This window comes from Dermacentor albipictus, chromosome 3 (genome assembly GCF_038994185.2).
Source record: "Dermacentor albipictus isolate Rhodes 1998 colony chromosome 3, USDA_Dalb.pri_finalv2, whole genome shotgun sequence".
Classification (NCBI taxonomy): Eukaryota; Metazoa; Arthropoda; class Arachnida; order Ixodida; family Ixodidae; genus Dermacentor; species Dermacentor albipictus.
In genome coordinates, this window is record NC_091823.1 from 31,771,965 (window position 1) to 31,789,310 (window position 17,346).

A 17,346-nucleotide genomic window follows, 5' to 3' on the forward strand; every position below is an offset into this window, starting at 1 on the left:
ACCTAAAGGACTTTAGAGTGCCCGTGTGTCAGGGGTATAAACCTGCATTGATTCGGAACCAAACCGTAACTTAAGTCACCTTGAAAAAGCATCGATTAGGCTTAATGGCCCAGGCAGTGCGGCCGTGACGAAAATTTGCCGCTGGCCAATGTGGTGAAGGGCCGCAAGCTATCGCAGAATGTTTGCCACGAATATGTTCGTACGAGTGGCTCATCAGTGATCGGTCCCCAGATCGTGCATGCGGGCTAGATTGATGGCTCTTGAAGTGGCATAAAATTCGTTGCCACGTATCCAACACGATTTACATGCTAGAGGCGAACCTGTCTGATGTGGCGCTTTTCTGCGAATTACGGTGTTCGGGTGCTGTGTGTGTGATTTCCGCATCAAGCATGCTTGTTGAGGGTGCTCACAGTTACAAAGTCTGCTACGGTGGCATGCTCAGCCCTTGTTTTGCACCAAAAATGAAGTGAAACACTCACCTGGGTGGCATTGTGCATGAGGGGGTCTGCAGCACATGCAACATGTGGCACTGAATGGGTCTCTACACTGAATATACTGAATATTCGAAGAATCAAATAGTAAATATTTGACTCACAAATTGATTTATTTGACCGTTCACTATTCAATTTGATTTGCTGATATATGAATATTTGCACACCCCTTTTATAAACATATAATTAATGATTCAGACCCAGTTACAGATAAAAATAAAAGGAAAACCAGCAACATGCACATGTGGAATTACAAAAGAGGGACAGACCTCCATAGTTACAGGAATGCTCAAGTGGTTCAAGATATTTGCTTTGCTAGCACATCTCCCACACTATGTGTAAAGAAACAGGAGTGAGTACTTCAATAGAAAATACACAAAAATTTTTTTCACATGCTGCATGCAAGCAACATCCGTTAACTCATTCGTTGGAAGCGCTTCTCTCATTTCTTTTTTGGACTTAGTACACAATTTACAGGCAGGGGGGAAGTACTCACACAGGTTCTCCTGGGAGATGCCATCAGGGTAGACTATGGTGACCCAGTGACCACATTCAGCAGGCCAGTAGTGGAACGGCTGTGCACTACACATGCTGCCACCCTGTGTCAAGAGGTAGTTGTTTCAGACCTTTACTGCACAAAAGTGGATTTTGCTTAAGACATGATACACGACAGTTTTTGTGTTATCTGTGCATGCATATGCAACCAATATCACCGCCTTTGGGATTAACCTTGTGCATGCCTTGAAACGACCACATTTTCCAACACTTATCAAATGTCAATGACATCTCCCTTCAATAGTAAGAAAACTTCTCCTTTATAAGCATCTCCCTTATATGAATTTTCTTTTTTAAATTTCCAACTGCCGTTAAAGACACAAAAGACTGTGACAGTGTTCATAAAATACCAAGTGTGTTCATCTTGATTGTTTAGCAACACTAGCTAACTATCAACATGTGAAATCTATTTCAACCAAGCTATCAACATACCCGTGACCCTTTATCATGGCAAATGAACAGCATTTACAGTAGACATTAACATAGCTCAATCTGAAGTGAACTGAGTTAGGCCGACACTGCCTACAGGAAAATGGCTTGAATTTAAATCTGATGTCGGCTAGCTACCTAGCAGATAATGAAAAATATGATGCGACTGTGCCGGATGATGTTGTTTTTTTTTTCTTTGTTTGTGGTGGGGTACAGCAGCTTTTGAAGAGATTTATGGCCATGACTGTACAAATTGAAGGATTGGTCAGAATTTAAGTTTATCCTGGAAAAATCGGGAGACTTTGCAGGCATGCTACAGTTAGAAAGTTTCGTCCCATTTCCCCCTTCCACTGTGCTGCATCAAGTTGTGCTCCCCCTTTCTCCTATCACTGCACATTGCCAAAATAGGCTGGCTTTCCTGCACAGCTTAGTCGTCTAGTGGGTGAGCTCTCTGTATTTGACTCTCGAAACTAAGAGGAGAGAACCTTACGTTGTAAAATTTGTTACAAAATGTTTGACTGCCAACGTCATGTTTGTCACTGCACTGTGGTGCATGCATTGGTAGAACTGAAGAGAGTTGACGCATGAAGAATTTACATGCACTGATGTGTACATCTATAGGATAGTTCGAAATATAGCATGAGATGCTTCAGTAGAAAAAAATCTATAGTATAGATGAATAATCAATCAATCAAGAAATCATTTACCATGCCCAAGAACAACCCCAAGGTGCTGGCACATGCACACATTAAACCCACACCCCCCCAAAAAATCTGCAGGGGAATATAAATTTCTTAAAATACAACAAATAAAAAGAACAACTGTGAAAAGAAGAGTGTATGTACAGCTAAGCGCAAGTACAAAAGAAAAAGGAGGAGAAAAGCAGTTGAACACTGCATGAAACAATGACACAATAAGGCAAAGGTCAGAAAATAACGATGACAGTGAGTTATGAAAAAATAAAAAGATCATAAAAACAAGTGTTATAAAGACTCTGTATTCTGTGGACGGTTGGGTGTTGGTGATGACAGGCAGGAACATGGAAAGGTCCATGTTCTCTGGTGATCTTGCACGGAATATGAAACATGATACACATGAGAAGTTGAGGCAGGTGAGGATACCGTGAATGAGTTTGAAAAGAAACAGAAGGTCAGTGCGATTATGTCGGCAGCAAAGCGAGGGCAGTAACAATAATCCAATAGTGCTAGAACAAGGTCCAGCATCCGTGTTAGCAAAACGGTGATGATACATGCTCAAAAACTTTTTCTGGGCCCAATATACAATGCTACTGCTGGATCTAGAAAAGCCATTCCAGACAATCGACGCATATAGTATTCGATTCGAGGAAGACACATGGGCGTGCACAACTTGCGGAACAGTATAGAAGACTTGAATTCCCTTCGGTAGACTGCAAACAGAGCCCAGAGAAGCAGAAAAAGAAAACAGGTCCGACTGAATGGTGTGACAGTTGTCAACAGTGTGAATTTTCTTAAAAATCAATGTCATCGGCATATAGAAGAAAAGAAGAGTTCCGAATAGCAGGAAGAACATCATTAATAAAAATTTTAAAAAGGAGTGGTCCTAATACTGGTCCTTGAGGGACACTGCTAGTTGCCATGTAAAAAGACACCTGACCATTGACATTAGCATAACACGATCTATCAAGACAATAACTGTGAAAGAGATTGGTAACTAACGAGTCCACACCAAAGTATGCAAGCTTGATCAGAGGCAGTGAGAGGCTCACTACATCAAAAGCCTTGCTGAGGTTGCAGGAAATGGTGTCAACTTGCCCCCTTTGAATTACCATGTCATGAAATTCGAGATTTGTGATAGTGAAATGGCCAGTGAGAAATTTATGCCAATTTGAAATCAATTAGCTGTCAATCAATTAGCAATCAATCAATCAATTAACATGGACGTAAGTACAGGAAAAACATGAGCAGTTTTCCACATGTGAAGGAAAGTGAAAGTACTGAAAGAGGTATTAAATATTGGTGTGAATACTGGGGCAAATATACTGCCATCAGCTTTTAGAATTGTGGAGGGCATGCCATCAGGGCCACAGGACAGGGAAGGCTTCAAGCATTTAAGGCATTCTTGGATGAGCTTTTCATAAAACAACACAGCACTAGATGTAGGAACAGTTATGTGCTGCTCACTGACACCAGCATTGAAACTGGAAGCTTTACGTAAGAATAAGAAATGGGCAACAAAACATTCCAACTACTTGGACGTCTACTCCGCTAGAGTCGAGAAGGTGAAAACACTCTACACATTTACTAGAGCGCTTGCGGATATACTCCCAAAATTCTGCCAATCAGTCGGAGGTGCTCTCTTCCAAGAATGCAATATATGAGTTGTAATACCACTTATAGAGGCATTTGCAGAACCTGAAAAAAGCAGAATTCTTCTCTCCACTCATTAGGCACAGGACTTCCAGATTTTCATTGCACGCGATCTTTACGCTTTACGGCACTCATAAGTTCAGGAGAGAGCCAGTGCGGATATTTAGAGCATTTAGGGCTGTACTGGGGAATATATTTGCGCATAATGCTCAAAACAAGCTCGGTGAACAGACCTACTTGGTCATCAACATTGGTTTTCTCTGTAAATAGTGACCAATTGGTGGTGGACTAATAAATCACATAAACCAACATAATCACCGCACTTGGAAGCGAGAGGATTAATTTATGCCACTGGACGAGCTGTGCCTCAGGGCTGACAAAGACGCAGTTGTCTATAATGATGGATGAAACTTAATGCACAAGGGACATGTCAGAATGAAAGACATCTAAAATTGGAACATTCGAGATACAGAGGTCTAAGACGTTGTCACAGGTATTGCCAATCAAGTTATGCTGCTGAAAGGAACAGAAGGCCAGAAAGTCTAATACAGGCTGCATTTATTTTCTATGTAATGATTGTAATGAGAATATCTAAGCATGTTCCAATCAATTCCAAGTGTATTCAATCATTAAGAAGGATTACTCTGTGCTTGCTACAGGAAGATATTACACTTTTAATAGAAGAAATGACCTCATCAAACAAAACAGAGGAAATATTTGGCTCTACATTGAAAGATCCAATTAACAATTTTTCGCAATGCACTAGGTCAACTTCTAGCCAAATCGACTCCTGTACACTTTTTATGTCATTGCGCCAAACACATCTCAGTGAATTCTCAACAGCGATCTACTGTATGCCACCACCTTTTTGTTGAGGTCCACTGAAGTCCTGGTCACTGCAGAATATGTTTTAACACAGTGGAAATTAAAGAGGAAATTTCACTGCAGAGCCATGTTTCGGAAATAAAAAAATAGGAAAAAGAAGATGAAATGATACTTCAGAAAAATTCATGTGCTTTGGTGCGAAGTTGGTCGAGCCTTACGGTAAAAAATGTTCAGATTACATGCCACTTTGATTCTTGGGGGTTATAATAACGATACAGTCGAATCTCGATAATTCGAACTCGAACGGGCCCGAAAATTTGTTAGAATTAAAGGAGGCTGACTGAATGGAGGACTTACCTGCAGCATGTGCACTGATATAACACACGAGTGGGAAGTTCTGAAAAATTCGTTCACATGTATTTACAAATTACAGTCAGTTATTAGGTGTATCAGTGCTCGTACTGTGACAGGAGGCGGCAGGTGCACGCATGTATAATCAAAGGAAACATATGTCCTGTGACAATTGCCCCTTCAAACTATTGATAAGCTTCATCGCGTAAATTTGCTGTATTGGGGCAAAGTTGACTTTCAGGAACCGGCATTATGCAACGCGCTGTGCTTTCCGCGCTCCAAAAACATTGGCGAGGATTACAAAGACGGTGTCTGCGCCATTGCTAACAGCCGCGAATCGTTTCAATGAAAACACGGCACTGAACAGCAAGAAGCTTGGTAGAGAACGTCGAAGTAGCTAGGCCTAGCGTGGCCGTGGTGCGGCTACGGCTGCCAGTGGATCTGCATGCGAGAGCACTGGCTCGAGGCGGCGCGATAATCAATATGGCAGTGGTAGTGGCTTCGATTAATGCCATTTCGGACTCGCGATCATGGCAAAAAGTCCGTAAAGTTGAACAGCGAAGGTTTTTTGCGTCTGAAATTTCAAACATTCTTATACATTGATTCGTCGCCGACAAGTCGTACCTCATGCAAGCGACGATATTAAGCGACGTCTCTTTAGTGTTGCCGGCACGAGAGCCTCAAATATGCATCGAAATTAGCGTGGCACGTCCTTTATTAATTTGAGTTGATGTATTTTACTGTAAAAAGCAGCATAAAATATTTCTGAAGGTCTTGCAGTAGGTTCTTATCCTTGCACATATAAAAATTCAATTGTTTGCTCATTCCGTGTGACAATCGGTAGCTCTTGAGTGATGTACATCCAGTTCTGGCTTCCCGCTATTAGCTAGTCACTCATAGCACTTCTGGGCGACGAGCAATGAATTCTAGATTTCCAGAACCGAGCAATCGAGCGACAAGACCGTGCGATCTGTTCAAGTGACTGCCCGTTTCGATGCTCGACGCCATCGCTTGTCACCATTGCGCACAAAATCGTTCTCGTGGGGTTTAGCCTTAACTCATCACGAACAGAAGTAATCGGCGATGTGTGCCTGCACATGCCTGGGCACAAAGTTCCGCCACTGCGTTTTTTTTTTTTTTTTTTCGTGCACGGCATTGAGAAGTCTCCTCTAAACTGTTCCTCTATGGCGGGGTCAGAGGAATGCTAGTTGGAGGCACCGCTACGTGATTTGGTGCGCTGCTAAGACCATTGTCGAAGCGCAGTATGTTCAAATTAACTGTCGCAAATGCTTGTGTGTTCGATCACTGGCCGTTTTCACCCACTGAACTACACATCACTTTGATGGGACCATGGCGTCATTTAAAAAAAAATGAAAGTTTGAATTAAGTGTTTTGAATTAACGAGATTCGACTGTAGTAATAATAATAATAATTATTATTATTATTGTTGTTGTTTTGTGGTTGTCATTATTATTATTATTATTGCAGTCCAATTGCCCCAGCTCCTCACCTTAGAAAAGCGTGCCATGCAGCACACCAATTGGTCCACCTGGTTGGCCAACTCTTGGGCCAGCAGGTCGACAATGTCGAGGACAGGATCGTCCACTCCCACAGTGGCCACAACATCCAAAGGCAGCACCACTGAGCTACTCTGAAACACCTCTGGTAAAGCACATTACAAAGTTCACTGAGAAAGCATTACACTGTAGTAGCTAACACCAGTACTAGTAGCTGAAGGGCACCTCATCCGGCCCTGTTTAAAATTTGCTTACGCACTAAAATATGTAAAACACGATCAGCTTACCCCCTGTGAAATGTTACATTGTAGGTATTTTTCAGAATGGTCTCATAATAGCGGAGATAAAGAAATAAAACATTGTGGTGGTCCAAGCAGGCAAGCTACCCTCCCCTTACAAGAGCTACTCTCCCCTCTAATTGCCTCGACCAGCATCTGCAAATCGCATTTCTCCCCTTTCGTTCCCATAATGGAGACAAGAGATCATGTCACATTTTTATCACCAGTCCCACCTCTTTTGTTTTCTGTCTCAATTTCTGCTTTTTTGCTCCTTCAGTCACTGTTTTGCATGGCAAGTTTCATGTAAATCTCTGCGTTGCTGCTGGCTGTTTGTGCACTGCAGATGTGAACATTTCAAGACCCCGTGACATCATCTTTTCTGGCGAGGGGCCTGGCTGCTTTGAGCACAAGTCAGCACTAGGGCTTTTATTTGAATTTTCAGCTCCTCTCTCAGTGTTTTGCAAACCTGATTGTTGCAGTGCAATCTAGGCACCAGGCTTTGTTGTTGTGTTATGCCCAAACCAGTTGACAGGCCGTATAGAGACCACATGCACATTGTCTTGAGCATTTCCACCAACTTCGCTTTATTCTGGCACTTTGCCAGCGCTCTTGTGTCACTTGAAATTTGTGAGGATATTGTCACCTTGTAGCAAAACTGCCGGAAATGTGAATTAGGAACCTAACTTTTTATTGGGCAGACTTGTGCCCAGAAAGACAAGCAACAGCCGAATTACAAAAATAACAGTGAGCACAGCTGTCAGTGGTCAAATCTGACCTGATGGTTCAATTCCATCAGCTGTTTACACATGTATAACTGCAAATTCCGGAGGAATCACTGGTACTTGTGTACATTCTCAAATGTACGCAAGCACGAGCGAGACTGTTTGAGAATGTACAACACTATTCACATTCTGCATGCTTATTAGACAAGACTTACACTATAGAATTGGCGACAACATTCAAAAAATTTCGCATGCACTAGGCAAATCTCAGGCCAGCAATAACTTGATAACAGTGATGATCAAATCTAAAATGGTCACCGATAAATAAATATTAAATTATGGGGTTTTACATGCCAAACCAGACTGATTATGAGGCACGCTGTAGTGGGGGACTCTAAATTCGGACCACCTGGGGTTCTTTAATGTGCACCTAATCTGACCACCATATTCAGAAATGCATCTTAACTTGAAGCCCATGCTTGACTTGATTTAAATGATGCCTGCCGTGAATGCACCATGGGAAACGCAATGACCGTCTTGGGTGCGTTCACATCAGGCGTCACTTATATCAAGTCAAGCATGGGCTTCAAGTTAAGATGCATTTCTGAATACAGGGGTAAGTACACGGGTGTTATCGCATTTTGTCTCCATCGGAATGTGGCTGCCATGGCAGGGATTTGATGGTCACCAATAAAAAGCAAAACAATGCATAAGTGACAATATAGACAAATATATTTCACAAAGTAAAGTCTTTTTTGTAGGTACTGTTGCCAATCTGCATCAATCATTACAACTAATTTTACTATGCAACATCAGTCATTACGATTAGCACCTTGTAATGGTTACCATATATGCCATTTATACATGTTATAGATGGTTTCATCTGGGAGAGTGAGAACCTCCTCTCAGGACTGTGCCATGGGAGCACACAGGCACCTGCAGAAACTTCTGCAGTGTTTTCAAGTGGGGGTTCATGCACAATTAGCACAGCCCAGAGGGTGTTCTCGCTGAAATGGTCTAGAGGCTGGGCTATAAGCTGCTGCTAATGGGCAAGTTCATAGCTTATACCAAATACGTAGACCTTAACATTCGAATGACAAACTGAAGACTATAAGTTGACCTACTCTGTTCTAGTAAAACTATGGAAGACATATTACTGATACAAAGTCACTTTCAGCTTACTTCTCTGGTAATGGATGACAGGTGTGCAGGATTTTCCGCATGCATCCACTGCAGCTTCTCCTGTACACTGCACCAGAACGGCAAAGCTAAGGATCTCCTGGGAAAAGAAAAGCAAGCCACACTGTTCACAAACATATTTACATCACTCTGAGTCGCATGCACTTGCCCCACTTAGTATTCTCTTTGAAGAACTCTTTCAAGTGATACTCATAGGAATATGTAGATTCACAGATGAGATGATGTGGAGTAAATAGTTTACATCATTTCTCTCCTTTTCTGTGTTTGTATGTTGAAACTAAACAAGAGCTCTAGTAAATTCAGGAAAGCGTGCCAACCTCCCAGATAGCATGTATGGCCAGAGTAGCAAGAACATCGCGGTGGCCAACACAGTGCAATTCCAGAAGCTTATTACACAATTTTTCTTTCTGCATTTGGGCACTGATTGCTCTGTTAAAACAAAATTCTGTCATCTGTGACTACCTTCAAACTTGTGGTTTGTTAGTACCAGTACACGTCTTCCACCATATGTTGCCTTTAAAATATTTTGCATTGTTTTTCTAGAATTCTTCCCCAAGATGAAGTGGCACACTGCACATTACGACTTTTGCTTCACACATTCTTCTTTTGCAGCTATGTAATTTTGCAGGTAATGCATGTGGTACCTCACACAGGTGAGAAGGCTACTCACTTCAAAAAGATTGATGTCGCCTTGGTAACATATATAAAGGCCAATATATCCTTCACAGATGTATGCAAATCTGACAACTGATACACCAAAGGCAATGAAGCTGTATGAGCAAGTTCTCAAACACTTTAGAAGTACTATGGGTCTGTTTGCTGGCTCAGAGCATCGCTTGAATGCAGAAGAGTCATCACTCAGAACAGCTACCTAGAACCGCGAGAGTGCAGTTGTGGCTCGCTGTTCTTAGTGGTGATTCCCAGGCAGGCTGCACAAACTCCTAGCTAACCTCCAACAAGGAGACCAAAAAAAAAAAATGTTGCCCATTACCGACCTCAAGCGCGTGCTCGGCCTTCCGCAGTCCACAAGCACTGAAAAGCTGCTGGAGCTAGGACTCCATAACACCATCAATGAGCTAATAGAAGCTCACACAGCGGCTCAGATAATGAGACTTTCATCCACTAAGCCATGGATTAAGATTTTAGAAGAAGCAGGAATCCAACCCAGACATAAACCGGCAACCAAAGTTAGCTTGACCCGGGAAACCAGAGCTCGCATCAGGGTTGACCCCGTCTCGCGAAACATCCACCCAGTGCATAACCAGGGTAGAAGATTCGCGAGAGCCAAGTCCATCCTTAAAAAGATCAATCAGCAGAAACCAGATGCCCTCTTTGTCTATGCTGCCAGATATGACAGTGGGGATAAGTTCGCTGTCTCGGTGGTAGACGCAGGGGGCAACCTGGTCAATGCAGCCTCTGTTTATACTAAGTTTGCCCATGTGGCGGAGGATTCGGCATGCGTTCTGGCTTTTCACAGCTCAAAAGTTCTCGCTATCGTCTTCTCGGACTAGCACACAACGGTTAGATCCTTCTCGTCTGCCCTCATATCTGAACAGGCGTACGGTATTGTGATTAAAGCACTTCAAAGGACTAGGGAGAGTACCGAAGGAGGATACCAAATCTCGTGGTTCCCAGCCCATCTAGATAGCTCAATTAACCCACATGGATGTAATCCTAACGAGCAGGCCCACCGGAGAGCGCGTGATTTAACGCACTGCGCTGTTGCGGGTAGCCAGGCTTGGAACGAGGTCAGCATCCACAAAGATCCATTATGTACATTCCACGAAACTGTTTCCCATTATCGACTAGGCAGGAGGACATTTCCACCCCTTCACCCCAAATTGAACAAACCTCAGGCTACCACACTAAGACTCCTGCAGACCCGTTCGTATCCCACTCCTCGGTCCCTTAACAATATAGATACTGAACACTCACAGTCGTGCCTGAAATGTGGTCATGACTCATGCTCCTTGGACCACATGCTCTGGCTGTGCCCAGCCCTTAACGCACCTCCACCCATCACGAAAGAACAATGGCAGGAATCTCTCAAGAGCAGCAATCTCCACATTCAACTCCAGGCTGTCCAAAGGGCCTCCGACATTATGGCGAGACTTGATCTCCCTGTTCCATCGTAGGCGGAGCCACCGACTTGATCTTCGGGAGCCTTCGGTTTTGGCTCCCCAAGGTCTCAGTCCCTCAGGACTCAAATACAGTTCTTGTCATGTCATGTCATGCCCATTATTGTTATTGTCCATTAGAAAGAGGTGCAGTCAAGGTCCGATATTTCGGAAATGCTCGATAATTCAGACGCATTCGCGGCACCGCCACATACCCCATAGAGTCAATATATAAGAACGTCTGAAATTTCGCACGCGAAAAGCCTTCGCCGTTCGATCTTCCGAACGTCTTGCCACGACCGCAGGTCCGAAATGGCATAAACCTAAGTAACCACCGCTTCCATTTAGATTATATCGCTGCCTCGAAGCGGCGCTCTCGCAGGCTGACCCGCTGGCAGCCGTAGCCATCGTCGCGGCAACGTTGAGTCTAGCTCCTTCAGCGTTCGCTACCAAGCTTCTTGCTGTTCGGTGCCGCGTTTTTCATTGAAACAATTCGCTGCTGTTAGTTATAACGCCAACTTCGCCCTTTTAATCCTTGCCAATGGATTCGAAGCTCGGAAAGCACGAACCGTTGCGTAACGCCGGTAACGCCGAAGTCAGCTTCGCCTCAATACAAGAATGTTATGCGTGAAGCATACGCAAAGTATTGCGGTGAAGCATTCCATGAGTGGAAAGGGGCAATTGTCACGAGACATGGTATGCATTCCTTAAGTATACACGCGTGCACCCACCGCCTCCTATCACAGTACGAGCATTGATATGCCTAATATGTGTATTGGCAGGCCTTCAGAGCTATTTCAGAGGTGCCTGAGGCAATTTGAGTATTTTGGGCAATAAAAGGCAAGCATTCATTTTTTCACTGCCCGATATATTGTTTTCGCGGCCCCTAGGCAGTCCGAAAAATCAGACGTTGACTGTATGCTGTTAGGGTTGGCGTCTGACACCACAAGGCGACAGGAATTTCACCCGACCTTATACCAGGCTTCGTCGAAATGAGGCGTGACTTTTCCTTTTCTTGCTCGGTAATGCGAGAGGAGGAGGGGCCCTCTCTCTGTGTCACGTGACATCGACGGAAGCAAGATCCCGCCCACACTTGTAGAGAGCCTATTTAAGGGGCTCTGAAATGTACTTTTATATACTTCATGCTTTTCTTATTTTCTTTCATCTACCTTTGAATAAACCGTGCAAGTTTCGCACTAGCAAATCATCTTGTCCTTGCTTGGTCGCCATGGTCTACTGGATGCCTGCAGCCCGCCGACAACGCCACGCTACCCAATAAGTAACGTCGGTCGAGCTTCAATAGGCAGGCGCCACTACTTCTCGGCAGCAGTGATACGCTACCCTGGAGTACGCAACAATACTCAAGGTAACTTTTACCTTATAATTATTGATCATTATGTTTCAAAGCAAATTCTGTGCTCTGACACAAGTAGCGCTGCATTTACATTTGATATCGACCACGCCTTTACACAAAAGCTGTTAGAAAACTAACCTTAAAAGCTGCGCTGTAAAAGCACTTACATATAGTACGTTTGAACATAATCTAGGAGTACACTGTTGGATGAAAAATATACGAGAGTTGATCCAGAAATAAGGTTCCCATCAATTTTAGAAATAGACAACATTGTTTATTTTCATATAAATTTACATCATTGGAAAGATGAAACTGCTATATTTTGCTACGTAATCACCATCTTTTTCTATGCATTTTTGTAGATTGTGCTCCAATTTCTGCATCCCAATGTCATAGAACTCTGCCACTAACCCGTCGAGGAAGCAATTCACCTCTTCTTTGACTTCATCGTTGCTCCAGAAGCGTTGGCCACTCAAATGTTCCTTTAACTTGGGAACAAGTGATAATCACTAGGCACAAGGTATGAACTGTACGGTGGGTGGGGTATGACAGTCCACTCAAAGTTTGTCAAAAGTTCCCGGGTTTGACGGGAGACGTGAGGTAAGGCATTGTCGTGAAGCAGCGTTACACCGGCTGCCAGTCGTCCTCGCCGGCAGTTCTGGATAGCTGACTCAAGTTTTCTTAGCGTTGCACAATAACTGTCTCAGTTGATTGTTGTCCCAAGTTCCATAGCAGGAGGAGTTTGTTTGAATTTCTTTGTGAGTGGTGACTCTGGGTGACGCCACTGTTTGGACTTTTAATTTCGGGAGTGAAATGAAACACACACGTTTTGTCTCCCATAACAATGGAATCCAACAATCCTTCCTTATCTTCTCGACACTTTTGAAGAAACTGCCAAGCAGTCAAGGCGTTTCTTCCTTGTGGTTGGATACCAATAGCTACGATACCCATCAAGCACAACACTTGTGACACCCCAATTTTTCAGTCAAAGCTCCTTCCACTGTACCTTAAGAACTCCCAGGAATCTGAACAAGCTCACGAACGGTGATCCTACTGTTTTGAAGCACTTCGCGTTGGACGATCTCGATAACCACCTCTGAAACCGACAGTCTTCCACTCTGTTCTTCATTGTGGACTTCCTTCCAACCGGCATTAAACTCCCTGCACCACTTTCAGACATGTTGAACGGACATACACTTGTTGCCATACACCTCTGTCAACTGATGATAAATATCCATGGATGGAGTCCCTTTGCAGTGCAAAAAGCGAATTACAGAACGAATCTCGCACTAGGAAGGATAAACAATGGGAACCTCCACATATCGGATGGCTGCTGAGCCAAGAATGAGCGGCGCAGCAAAGCACAGCCGGGGGAAATCGTGAGTTGGGGAACAGCCGCATGCAGCAGTGTTGCCGGATTTCTCTTCACACTTTTCCATGTGGCTGGAGCTCTCTGGGAACCTTATTTCTGGATCAATCCTCATATTTTGCTACAAACAGTCACAAATGTACTCGATGAGAATCTTTGTTTGAGCTAGCTGGCTCATATTTGACACAATTCTCAATAATGGTGCAACTGACAGATGGGCAGGTATATTTAATAGACAAGCACCTAATCCCAACTGCAAATGAAAAGAGTCAGAGTTTGGTGCATGTATGTGTCAAATGCATATGTCTGTAAGTCACTCATTCTGTCCACACCATGGTAAAATTAGAACCATGAATGCTTCCCTTTCTACTGGTTTGGTGAGGCCAATCAATCACACTCAACCAGAGTCAAATTCTTGCAGTATATTTCATGGCATGCATGTGCTATCACCTGACTGTTCTTCAGGCGCCGCTGTTTACTTCCATCACCCGACTGGTCGACCAAATCAGACAGCGCTTTTTCAGGAGAGCTGCGTCGCATGAGCACGCCATTGCCGTCCATTTGGAATGCGAGCACATCAGCCGCTAGACGGCGTTTGATCCGTGATGCAGCCACTTCCAAATTTTTTAGCAGGAACTCTAACCAAAGGAAAAGAAAGAGGACTTCACATTATCAGTAAACATAGGACAACGGCTTCACAGCTTTTCAAAGCAAGGTGCTAACACCAAGAATGCAGACAGAAAACAACATTTAACAGGCAGGAAAAGTACCTGTCCTGTCTATCTTATGTTGTGTACTATGTTTAGCTTAGCACGGCAAATATGCATCATAATTCAAGCAACTTATACTCCCAGCTTCCTGCCTTAACCACTTAAACAACATTTCTGACCAAAAGCAGTCCCAAAATAGTCCCTGGCGGTTCACAAAATGTGCTAAAGACGAAGACAAAAGGAACACATACGACAAGACAGGCACTGATATTTTCCGTGCCCATCCTATCTTATGTGTTCCTTTCGTCTTTATTTTTAGCATGTTTCATGAATACTGTCAAGATGAACCAACTTGTCCAAATCAAAGAATTGTTACTACAAAAGTCCTTGGGTCTTAAGGATGGAAGCAACATACAATGCCTCTTGAAGCTTCAAATAAAATTATGGGGCTTAATGCCCCAAGGCTACTCACAAGCTGAGAGACGTTGTAGTGGTGGGCTACAGGTTAAATTCAACCACCTCAGATTCTTAAAGTGCACTAAGTTTAAGTACACCAGCATTTTTTGGATTCCATCTTGTGGGGTTGCTCAACCCACTTGCACCCCCTCATGTTTCACCCACATGGCTTGCGTCTCCTGTAACCCAGCTTCCCTGCATGGCTGTGTGCTGCCGGCAGTTGGTGTAGTTGCAGAATAATACGAGAGATGGCGCGAGTGTTGCACTGCTAATGCCACCTAAAGGCGGGGTTATTCGGGCACAAAGGTTACTCGGATGCAAAAGCCTCTTCCTCTTTGGCTTGGGGTCGATTGGGCACGGGGATGTCATGCGCGCATCGGCACACTTTATGGGTCTGTCTAGAGAAAGGCTTCGGAGTGGGGCACTGGGATGAATAAACATGATCGTTCAAACACACCACCATTCGCATGACAGTATACACGAATGATTAGGCACTGGTGTTCAGCATGGGGCAAACAAATTCACACGATATCCTGGCACGGTGAATCGGACTTCCTCGATTCGTCAGCACCCAGTGGCATGTGCTATTGGTAATTCAGCTAGCTGTCATTGGTGAATAAATGGTGCAATAAATGCCCTTGTGACTGTTTGCGCTAATGCACTGTCGTTCCTTTGTCCCAAGAGCATGTTTGAGACCCCACAATCCCCATCAGAATGCAGCTACTGCTGCAAGGATTTGAACCAGTGACCTCATGCTCAGCAGCAGAACAGCAAAGCCACCGAGTCATCATGATGAGTTGTGTTACTGCTTTGCCTTCTCAATGTAAACTAACCACAGAAGGGTGGTTAACAAAAGCGAGGCCAAGGGCTTTCAAAGCAAATCCTGTCTCGCCTAAACTAAAACATCCACTCCCTTTAGTAGGAAAATGACACTGTTGTGCACCCAGCTAACACCCTGCAATCTAACTTTTCTGTTTCCTGCAGTTCGTTAGAAACCATGGAACACATTTTTTTTTTAATGTCCAGATTACAAAGACGAAAAGACTGATTATTTCAGTAGACTGGGCTCTGCTTCCAAAAAGCCACTACATCTAGGAAGAATACTAGGTCCTTTGCCTTCTCCTTCTGTGTAATGCCAAGCTTTAAGATTTATTTTCAGATTCCTTCAAGACATTGACTTAATAGACAAGCTCTAATGTGTTTAAATCCCCACCATTATCTTTGTCTCACCTGTACACAATATATTTTCTTGCTTTTTTCCCCTTTCCTGCCCTCCTTCTCCTAGGGCCTTCTTTTCCCTGATCCCCTTCCCTATGTCAGAGTAGCATGCAGGTGCCTACATATACTCTAGCAGAATTCTCTGCATTTCAATAAAGAGTTTTCTCTCTTGATGTCTACAATGCAGGTTTTGTCAGGTGCAACAGTGAGTTGTTAACCACTTACTGGGATCAGGATCCACCTCAAAAGACATCACCAGAGAAGCACGAGCTCGAAGTGTGCATGTGCCAACATGCACATCTGGCACTACAGTGACCGATTTGGGTTCCAGAGGACAGTCTGCTTCGAGAGAGACCAGCTGGGTTGAAACAGCTGTCTTGCTCTTATCTGTATGAAGTACAACAGCCACTTCAAGGTTGCTCCCCATGGTACCTTCCTGCAATCAGAAAAATGTTTCAGTGGTTCCTATAAACTAATACGTTGCAGGCTTTCCAAACTTCAACAAATGTTTCAAGAAGTGCAATATCACAACACAAAATGGCTCAATGCTTGTGAATGTCAACATCAAAGTGTATTTTGACATCAATTGAATGCACAACACATAACTCACAATTCTATTTTGGATTGCATATTATACAAGCTCAGACACATCAAAGGTTTCATAATCTAAACAAAAAATCTGCTGTCAGATGTAGAGGCACCTGATTGTTGTACAGGGCAGACTAAATCAGTTAATTAGTGTGATGCAGCAATTTCTGCTCAAATTCACATTTCTAAAACTTTGCAAACATAGTAAGGAATCTAGCAGGGGCTGTATTACGTTAGGATTCCTTGCCTTCAATTTTACTTATATATTATCACCCGTTGCAGCAAGTGGCTGATAATGGTGAGAGCTAAGACCTATTGTCATTCCCGCCAATGATGACATTCAAGAATGGAAAATCAAAAGAATCCTTACATAATACACTACAGATGGCCACAATATGCATCTGTTCAACTTTGCAGCAGTACAATTGATTAGCAAATGTCGCTGTTTATGAATTCTTCTATTTATATTTACATAATGAAGTTCGAACGTAATCCTTATTCAAGGTTCACTTCATAGAATTCTCATAACTAGTACAGGGATTAAAAACATCAGATGTCAGAATAAAATTTCACAGAGACGCTTTGCCTGCTATGGCAGAGGCCTGCCTGCATCATCCCACTCCTGCTGCAGACAGAGACTGATGCTAAATAATGACGCTGACCCTGCACTGTCTTTTGACATTGAACAAGAAATTGAGAAAGTCGTCATTTTGGAGTATTTGAGCAGAACGCCAGGGGTCATATAAAACAGCAACGAAACTCTACTACTAGCAAAAAGGGCACCAGTGGCAACAATGAAGCCGGATTATTTCTGATAG

At 43.5% G+C, this 17,346-nt stretch overlaps 1 protein-coding gene across 1 annotated transcript in view; it reads right to left on the bottom strand.

The window, feature by feature from the left end:
• The window catches only part of Ufsp2 (UFM1 specific peptidase 2), a 42,679-nt gene that overhangs the window by 20,084 nt on the left and 5,249 nt on the right, over positions 1-17,346 (bottom strand). Inside the window, exons 3-7 of the mRNA XM_065433619.2 lie at positions 16,166-16,376; positions 14,007-14,194; positions 8,699-8,795; positions 6,510-6,661; positions 988-1,090 (exon numbers count right to left, since the gene is read on the bottom strand). Of these exons, the coding sequence (XP_065289691.2) occupies positions 988-1,090; positions 6,510-6,661; positions 8,699-8,795; positions 14,007-14,194; positions 16,166-16,376 (751 nt within the window). The remainder of the gene's footprint in view (positions 1-987; positions 1,091-6,509; positions 6,662-8,698; positions 8,796-14,006; positions 14,195-16,165; positions 16,377-17,346) is intronic.